Source organism: Salvelinus namaycush, unplaced genomic scaffold (genome assembly GCF_016432855.1).
Source record: "Salvelinus namaycush isolate Seneca unplaced genomic scaffold, SaNama_1.0 Scaffold312, whole genome shotgun sequence".
NCBI classification, from domain to species: domain Eukaryota; kingdom Metazoa; phylum Chordata; class Actinopteri; order Salmoniformes; family Salmonidae; genus Salvelinus; species Salvelinus namaycush.
In genome coordinates this window covers 164015-174753 of record NW_024060031.1, presented here as the reverse complement: position 1 = coordinate 174753, position 10739 = coordinate 164015, and the positions used below count along the sequence as shown (strand labels likewise).

Sequence of the window (10739 nt, the reverse complement as noted above, 5' to 3'; positions counted from 1 at the left end):
TTTACGCTTGCCGCGTTATAGTCACACACTAGTAAGATGTACAGAGTCGCGTAGTCACACACTACTGTACAGAGTCGCGTAGTCACACACTACTGTACAGAGTCGCGTAGTCAACACTACTGTACAGAGTCGCGTAGTCACACACTACTGTACAGAGTACGCGTAGTCACCACACTACTGTACAGAGTCGCGTAGTCACACACCTACTGTACAGAGTCGCGTATGTCACACACTACTGTACAGAGTCGCGTAGTCACACACTACTGACAGGTCGCGTAGTACACACTACTGTACAGAGTCGCGTAGTCACACACTAACTGTACAGAGTCGCGTAGTCACACACACTACTGTACAGAGTCGCGTAGTCACACACTACTGTACAGAGTCGCGTAGTCACACACTACTGTACAGAGTCGCGTAGTCACACACTACTGTACAGAGTCGCGTAGTCACACACTACTGTACAGAGTCGCGTAGTCACACACTACTGTACAGAGTCGCGTAGTCACACACTACTGTACAGAGTCGCGTAGTCACACACTACTGTACAGAGTGCGTAGTCACACACTACTGACAGAGTCGCGTAGTCACACACTACTGTACAGAGTCGCGTAGTCACACACTACTGTACTGAGGTCGCGTAGTCCACACACTACTGTACAGAGTCGCGTAGTCACACACTACTGTACAGAGTCGCGTAGTCACACACTACTGTACGAGTCGCGTGTCACACACTACTGTACAGAGTCGCGTAGTCACACAACTACTGTAAGAGTCGGTAGTCACACACTACTGTACAGAGTCGCGTAGTCACACACTACTGTACAGAGTCGCGTAGTCACACACTACTGTACAGAGTCGCGTAGTCACACACTACTGTACAGAGTCGCGTAGTCACACACTACTGTACAGAGTCGCGTAGTCACACACTACTGTACAGAGAGCGTAGTCACACATACGTACAGAGTGCGTAGTCACACACTACTGTACAGAGTCGCGTAGTCACACACTACTGTACAGAGTCGCGTAGTCACACACTACTGTACAGAGTCGCGTAGTCACACACATACTGTACAGAGTCGCGTAGTCACACACTAATGTACAGAGTCGCGTAGTCACACACTACTGTACAGAGTCGCGTAGTCACACCACTATCCTGTACCAGAGTCGCGTAGTCACACACACTGTACAGGAGTCGCGTAGTCACACACTACTGTCAGAGTCGCGTAGTCCACACCTACTGTACAGGTCGAGTAGTCACACACTACTGTACAGAGTCGCGTAGTCACACACTACTGTACAGAGTCGCGTAGTCACACACTACTGTACAGAGTCGCGTAGTCAAACACTACTGTACAGAGTCGCGTAGTCACACACTACTGTACAGAGTCGCGTAGTCACACACTACTGTACAGAGTCGCGTAGTCACACACTACTGTACAGAGTCGCAGTAGTCCACACACTACTGTACAGAGTCGCGTAGTCACACACTACTGTACAGAGTCGCGTAGTCACAACACTACTGTACAGAGTCGCGTAGTCACACACTACTGTACAGAGTCGCGTAGTCACACACTACTGTACAGAGTCGCGTAGTCACACACTACTGTACAGAGTCGCGTAGTCACACAACTACTGTACAGAGTCGCGTAGTCACACACTACTGTACAGGTCGCGTAGTCACACACTACTGTACAGAGTCGCGTAGTCACACACTACTGTACAGAGTCGCGTAGTCACACACAACTGTACAGAGTCGCGTAGTCACACACTACTGTACAGAGTCGCGTAGTCACACACTACTGTACAGAGTCGCGTAGTCACACACTATGTACAGAGTCGCGTAGTCACACACTACTGTACAGAGTCGCGTAGTCACACACTACTGTACAGAGTCGCGTAGTCACACACTACTGTACAAGAGTCGCGTAGTCACACACTACTGTACAGAGTCGCGTAGTCACACACACTACTGTACAGAGTCGCGTAGTCACACACTACTGTACAGAGTCGCGTAGTCACACATACTGTACAGAGTGCGTGTCACACACTACTGTACAGAGTCGCGTAGTCACACACTACGTACAGAGTCGCGTAGTCACACACTACTGTACAGAGTCGCGTAGTCACACACTATGTACGAGTACGCGTAGTCACACACTACTGTACAGAGTCGCGTAGTCCACACACTACTGTACAGAGTCGGTAGTCAAACACACTACTGTACAGAGTCGCGTAGTCACACACTACTGTACAAGTCGCAGTTAGTCACACACTACTGTACGAGTCGCGTAGTCACACACTACTGTACTGAGTCGCGTAGTCACACATACGTACTGAGTAGTCGGTCACACACTACTGTACAGAGTCGCGTAGTCACACACTACTGTACTGAGTCGCATAGTCAAACACTACTGTACGAGTCGCGTAGTCACACACTACTGTACGAGTCGCGTAGTCACACACTACTGTAAAGAGTCGCGTAGTCACACACTACTGTACAGAGTCGCGTAGTCACACACTACTGTACAGAGTCGCGTAGTCACACACTACTGTACAGAGTCGCTGTCACCACACTACTGTACTGAGTCGCATAGTCAAACACTACTGTACTGAGTCGCATAGTCAAACACTACTGTACTGAGTCGCATAGTCAAACACTACTGTACTGAGTCGCATAGTCAAACACTACTGTACTGAGTCGCATAGTCAAACACTACTGTACTGAGTCGCATATCTCCCTACTCTACTGAGTCGTATGTCAATACTTACTGAGTCGCGTAGTCACACACTACTGTACTGAGTCGCGTAGTCACAGCTACGCACACACTACTGTACAGAGTCGCGTAGTCACACACTACTGTACAGAGTCGCGTAGTCACACACTACTGTACAGAGTCGCGTAGTCACACACTACTGTACAGAGCGCGTAGTCACACTACTGTACAGAGTCGGTAGTCACACACTACGCAGAGTCGCGTAGCACACACTACTGTACAGAGTCGCGTAGTCACACAATACTGTACAGAGTCGCGTAGTCACACACTACTGTACAGAGTCGCGTAGTCCACACACTACTGTACAGAGTCGCGTAGTCACACACTACTGTACTGAGTCGCGTAGTCACACACTACTGTACTGAGTCGCGTAGTCACACACTACTGTACTGAGTCGCGTAGTCACACACTACTGTACTGAGTCGCGTAGTCACACACTACTGTACTGAGTCGCGTAGTCACACACTACTGTACTGAGTCGCGTAGTCAAACACTACTGTACTGAGTCGCGCTACTCTCGCGCTACTCTACTGAGTCGTATTGTCAAACACTACTGTACTGAGTCGCATAGTCAAACACTACTGTACTGAGTCGCATAGTCAAACACTACTGTACTGAGTCGCATAGTCAAACACTACTGTACTGAGTCGCATAGTCAAACACTACTGTACTGAGTCGCATAGTCAAACACTACTGTACTGAGTCGCATAGTCAAACACTACTGTACTGAGTCGCGCTACTCTCGCGCTACTCTACAGAGTCGCGCTACTCTCGCGCTACTCTACTGAGTCGTATTGTCAAACACTACTCTACTGAGTCCTCTAGATGTATAGTCGGGGCAAATCACAACTTTCACTTAAGTCATATTTTCACTTGCATTGATGTCAATGGGAGACTGTGAACATTCATGGAAGTGAGGATTCACTCCTTCATTCTTACAACATGTTTAGTAGGCAAAATCCGTTCTCAGGTTTTATAAATAATTTCAGGTTCTTGAATATAATTTCTAGTAATGGGAGAGATACTATTATAATTGTATTAATAAGCATGTTTTCCATCCCCTTTCCATTTTGGAATTGTTAACATTTTCATTTAATTTCATATCCATTCCATTTATGTTTTTACAGAGTCGCCGTCACCTGATGCTCCCCAAACGACAGGCCAGGTATCTGCTGCTTTCTGTTCTGTTACCCCTCAGCTTACTACCACACTGGCTACGTTTCCATGCACACTAACAATCTGATATTAATCTGATTTATGGCAGTAGGCCGAGTATGACAACGTGTGTTTTTCCAATCTTTGTAATTATTAGGACATGTAAACAGCTTAATCAGAGTTCCAGTGGTGTGTTTGATCTGAGCATGTGCAGAACGAGCCTCCCTCTTATACGCGACTGAAGTTCAGAAAAACTGAAAGTATGCATCTTCTTTGAACGTTTTAATCAAACTATATCGATCTGACTTCACAATAATCCTATTGTTGTGTGCATGTAACCATACTCACATCTTCAAACTATCCAGGACTACACAACTCAATGTGCATGTAACCATACTCACATCTTCAAACTATCCAGGACTACACAACTCAATGTGCATGTAACATACTCACATCTTCAAACTATCAGGACTACACAACTCAATGTGCATGTAACCATACTCACATCTTCAAACTATCCAGGACTACACAACTCAATGTGCATGTAACCATACTCACATCTTCAAACTATCCAGGACTACACACTCTCAATGTGCATGTAACCATACTCACATCTCAAACTATCCAGGACTACAACAAACTACACACAGACTGACATACTGAACACACAGTACCTTCCTCTGCAATCACAGACTGACATACTGAACACACAGTACCTTCCTCTGCAAACACAGACTGACAGACTGACATACTGAACACACAGTACCTTCCTCTGCAATCACAGACTGACATACTGAACACACAGTACCTTCCTCTGCAAACACAGACTGACAGACTGACATACTGAACACACAGTACCTTCCTCTGCAATCACAGACTGACATACTGAACACACAGTACCTTCCTCTGCAAACACAGACTGACATACTGAACACACAGTACCTTCCTCTGCAAACACAGACTGACATACTGAACACACAGTACCTTCCTCTGCAAACACAGACTGACATACTGAACACACAGTACCTTCCTCTGCAAACACAGACTGACATACTGAACACACAGTACCTTCCTCTGCAATCACAGACTGACATACTGAACACACAGTACCTTCCTCTGCAAACACAGACTGACAGACTGACATACTGAACACACAGTACCTTCCTCTGCAATCACAGACTTTTTCCTCACCAAACATGACACTGTGTGTGTGTGTGTGTGTGGGAGGGGGGAGGGGTTCACGTTTGTTTATTTGGCATATACACATGATATACAGTATGTTGAGTACACAGTGCAATGAAATGTTTACTTGCAGGTTCACATCTCAACAATAGGAAAGTAATTAAGTGAATGAAGGGTATAAAAACACAAAGCTCAGTGTGTACCAATAACAAAAAGGAGACCAACTGAATAACAGAGGAGTCTCCACTCCATTGATATAATGTTTTAGTCCAGGCTAAGTAAACTGGCCCATGTCAAAACCAGACCTGGGAAACTGGCCCATGTCAAAACCAGACCTGGGAAACTGGCCCATGTCAAAACCAGACCTGGGAAACTGGCCCATGTCAAAACCAGACCTGGGAAACTGGCCCATGTCAAAACCAGACCTGGGAAACTGGCCCATGTCAAAACCAGACCTGGGAAACTGGCCCATGTCAAAACCAGACCTGGGAAACTGGCCCATGTCAAAACCAGACCTGGGAAACTGGCCCATGTCAAAACCAGACCTGGGAAACTGGCCCATGTCAAAACCAGACCTGGGAAACTGGCCCATGTCAAAACCAGACCTGGGAAACTGGCCCATGTCAAAACCAGACCTGGGAAACTGGCCCATGTAAAAACCAGACCTGGGAAACTGGCCCATGTAAAAACCAGACCTGGGAAACTGGCCCATGTAAAAACCAGACCTGGGAAACTGGCCCATGTAAAAACCAGACCTGGGAAACTGGCCCATGTAAAATCTAGACCTGGGAAACTGGCCCATGAAAAATCTAGACCTGGGAAACTGGCCCATGTCAAAACCAGACCTGGGAAACTGGCCCATGTAAAAACCAGACCTGGGAAACTGGCCCATGTAAAAACCAGACCTGGGAAACTGGCCCATACCAAAACCAGACCTGGGAAACTGGCCCATATCAAAACCAGACCTGGGAAACTGGCCCATATCAAAACCAGACCTGGGAAACTGGCCCATATAAAGACCAGACCTGGGAAACTGGCCCATGTAAAAACCAGACCTGGGAAACTGGCCCATGTCAAAACCAGACCTGGGAAACTGGCCCATGTAAAAACCAGACCTGGGAAACTGGCCCATGTAAAAACTAGACCTGGGAAACTGGCCCATGTAAAAACCAGACCTGGGAAACTGGCCCAAATTGTTTTTACTTTTGTTATTACTTTCATTGCATCCAGTTCCCCATTTTATCCAGTTCCCCTTCAAGGTCCCCATTTTATCCAGGTCCCAATTTTATCCAGTTCCCCTTCAAGGTCCCCATGCAACATCTCCAGTTCACACAGATAGCAGGCCTGTGACTATGTTTCTGTCTGTTCAGTCTCTCAGTAATACTCAATGTAAGAAATTCGCTTCTGCTTTCACCCAGATTCCAAACTGAAACGCCAGGCAGCCGTCAGTCAGGCCACAATGGAGAGAGAGACACACACACACAAGTGGAGGTCAGTGCCGTTTATGATGAGGGAGGATGATTTTATTTTTCATGAAGACGGCCTTATTTCTATTACAGCATATTGGATGACTGTCATTCATATTCCATTCACCCAGGTCAATGTAACATCAGTAGGTTTATTTTTTATTTTTCCTGTACCCATCATCAGGTTGCTACAACCTAGCCTTTGAATGAAAGTTTACAATGTCGAGAGAAAAATTTGAGATGACAGAAAATTACACAATACCACATTGCACACTCTTGCCTGCAGCGAACTTATCTAGGGTGTAACCATCAATCCAACAGTTGCAAACGAGAGTTTCTATTGGACAAATTTTGGTATTTTTATCCCTGTTTCATTTGCTTCCATTTATATGCTCTCTCTAATTCTCTCTTTCTTTCTCTCTCTCGGAGGACCTGAACCCTAGGACCATGCCTCAGGACTACCTGGCATGATGACTCCTTGCTGTTTTTCAACAGAATCGGAGGAATGAATACACCCCCGATCACATAAAACACAGTTCACTTTCATAGCAGCCATGTTGTACTCATTCTAACCTCTATGCACTCTCCTCCGCTCACCTTTTCCCTTCGTTTGTGGACTTCAGATGAACACATCAGCTGTATGTGACCAGGCGAAAAAATCTTTCCAGGCCAAACCGCTACACACAGCCTACATTGTTGTCGTATTAGCTAAAGTAACGTCATAGTCAACATAGCTAATAGAACTAACGCGTTAGTAAACCCGCTACAATCATGCAGTAACATTACAGTGTATAGTCAGTAAGCAGTTAGACCAGCAGACCCGGTGGCAATAAATTAATAAAAACCAAAAGCTTACCTTGATTTGGAAGAGTTCCAGTGTGTTGTCATAGCCAGCTAGCTAATATAGCATCTCTCTGTTTGAGTAACTAAACCAGCTAGCTGCATTTGCTAGCTAAGTAAGTGAAGAAAAAAAAATGACACTCTTGCTTCATTTTTTCAATAAATGAATTTGTTGAAAACTAGAAAATCACATCAGCCGGTTTGCATATTATAAGGAATTTGATATTATTTATACTTTTGTTATCAGAAAAATAAGAGCCAACAGTGCAGTTTTCTGCTAAAGAGACAGTCCATTATGGTCTAAACATAACAATATTGCTTGGCATGACCCCAGGAAAAGCTGATACTAACAGCTAATGGGAACCAAAATAAATAAATGACTGGCTGAAAATGTGATGGATGTCAAGGATATGGACAATGGAATGTCAATAGCAAGTCAATTAGATTTCCACTATCTAGAACATGTATCTTCACTCATGTGTATGTATACCAGTGATTGAGATACAAGCTTCCAAGGGGTATACTACAAAGTAGATTCAATGAGTTAGCCAGCTAACTTATCTAAATATTCTGAAATAACAATTAGTTTGTTGTTGTTGATCATCTTAAAAATGGGCATGGACTCAACAAGCAGTAAACAGAATTTTAGCTTTCTAAATGAACCAGACACTCAACAGCTATTTCTGTTTATTTATCAAAGTTAGCTAACTCATTGATCCTGCTTTGTAGTATACCTCTCTGGCTAACTGTGATCTAACCCTCTGGGGCCTGGCTAACAGCTAACTCACCCAGGCTCTATCAAGGGCCAGGCTAGCAGGCTAAGGGCTAACTCACCCAGGCGTTATCAAGGGCCAGGCTAGCAGGCTAACTCACCCAGGCGTTATCAGGGGCCAGGCTAACAGCTAACTCACCCAGGCTCTATCAAGGGCCAGGCTAGCAGGCTAAGGGCTAACTCACCCAGGCGTTATCAGGGGCCAGGCTAACGGCTAACTCACCAAGGCTCTATCAAGGGCCAGGCTAGCAGGCTAAGGGCTAACTCACCCAGGCGTTATCAGGGGCCAGGCTAACGGCTAACTCACCCAGGCTCTATCAAGGGCCAGGCTAGCAGGCTAAGGGCTAACTCACCCAGGCGTTATCAGGGGCCAGGCTAACGGCTAACTCACCCAGGCGTTATCAGGGGCCAGGCTAGCAGGCTAAGGGCTAACTCACCCAGGCGTTATCAGGGGCCAGGCTAACGGCTAACTCACCCAGGCTCTATCAAGGACCAGGCTAGCAGGCTAACGGCTAACTCACCAAGGCTTTATCAGGGGCCAGGCTAACGGCTAACTCACCAAGGCTCTATCAAGGGCCAGGCTAGCAGGCTAAGGGCTAACTCACCAAGGCTTTATCAGGGGCCAGGCTAACGGCTAACTCACCAAGGCTTTATCAGGGGCCAGGCTAACGGCTAACTCACCCAGGCTCTTGCAGACACAGCTGTGATAGTAGAGGTTGAGAACGTCAGGGTAGATGTTAGGCAGGTGTTTGAGTGACAGGAGCCTGCGGAGCTTGGAGGAACATGGTCGTTTCTGCAGCGTCACCAAGTGTCTCTCCTCAGACAGGGTGGTAGGTCTCAACTCCACCTTGTGCTCCTGTCATTACATTAGATCAACGTTACTGTAAGCCTGAAATACAGAACTGTTTGGTGCTAACATTCCAATCATCATACTATGCGTCATATGCCAACAAGTAGATGGAGTGGAATGTTAGCACAAAACAGACTGGTACCCAGGCTACTTTGTAGTCTGTTGACAGAAATGTGCTTTACATACAGAAAAAGCAGAGACTTGACATTCATCAGACATACAAACAACAAATAAAATGTTGTTTATTTTATTTGACATTTATTTTAACTAGGCAGGTCAGTTAAGAACACATTCTTATTTTCAATGACAGCCTAGGAACAGTGGGTTAACTGTCTTGTTCAGGGGCAGAACGACAGATGTTTTTACCTTGTCAGCTCGGGGATTTGAACTTGCAACCTTTCGGTTACTAGTCCAACGCTCTAGGCTAGGCTACGCTGACGCCCCAAATTACACGCCCACATGAAATGAGCGACCTGTCACGTGTAATGAAATGAGCGACGTGTTCACGTGTAATGAAATGAGCGACGTGTTCACGTGTAATGAAATGAGCGACGTGTTCACGTGTAATGAAATGAGCGACGTGTCACGTGTAATGAAATGAGCGACGTGTTCACGTGTAATGAAATGAGCGACGTGTTCACGTGTAATGAAATGAGCGACGTGTCACGTGTAATGAAATGAGCGACGTGTCACGTGTAATGAAATGAGCGACGTGTTCACGTGTAATGAAATGAGCGACGTGTTCACGTGTAATGAAATGAGCGACGTGTTCACGTGTAATGAAATGAGCGACGTGTCACGTGTAATGAAATGAGTCCCGTGTAATGAAATGAGCGACGTGTTCACGTGTAATGAAATGAGCGACGTGTTCACGTGTAATGAAATGAGCGACGTGTTCACGTGTAATGAAATGAGCGACGTGTTCACGTGTAATGAAATGAGCGACGTGTTCACGTGTAATGAAATGAGCGACCTGTCACGTGTAATGAAATGAGTCACGTGTAATGAAATGAGCGACGTGTTCACGTGTAATGAAATGAGCGACGTGTTCACGTGTAATGAAATGAGCGACGTGTTCACGTGTAATGAAATGAGCGACCTGTCACGTGTAATGAAATGAGCGACGTGTCACGTGTAATGAAATGAGCGACGTGTCACGTGTAATGAAATGAGCGACGTGTTCACGTGTAATGAAATGAGCAACGTGTTCACGTGTAATGAAATGAGCGACGTGTTCACGTGTAATGAAATGAGCGACGTGTCACGTGTAATGAAATGAGTCCCGTGTAATGAAATGAGCGACGTGTTCACGTGTAATGAAATGAGCGACGTGTTCACGTGTAATGAAATGAGCGACGTGTTCACGTGTAATGAAATGAGCGACGTGTTCACGTGTAATGAAATGAGCGACGTGTTCACGTGTAATGAAATGAGCGACCTGTCACGTGTAATGAAATGAGTCACGTGTTCACGTGTAATGAAATGAGCGACGTGTAATGAAATGAGCGACGTGTTCACGTGTAATGAAATGAGCGACGTGTTCACGTGTAATGAAATGAGCGACGTGTTCACGTGTAATGAAATGAGCGACGTGTTCACGTGTAATGAAATGAGCGACGTGTTCACGTGTAATGAAATGAGCGACGTGTCACGTGTAATGAAATGAGCGACGTGTTCACGTGTTCACGTGTAATGAA

General features: G+C 45.8%; 1 protein-coding gene across 2 annotated transcripts in view; it reads right to left on the bottom strand.

Annotated features, from left to right (window-relative positions):
• Positions 1-10739, bottom strand: part of cunh15orf39 (chromosome unknown C15orf39 homolog) — a 42643-nt gene that overhangs the window by 9256 nt on the left and 22648 nt on the right. For both annotated transcript variants that reach the window (XM_038985260.1, XM_038985261.1), the window contains one exon: positions 8874-9048. In XM_038985260.1, coding sequence (XP_038841188.1) covers positions 8874-9048 — 175 coding nt within the window. The remainder of the gene's footprint in view (positions 1-8873; positions 9049-10739) is intronic.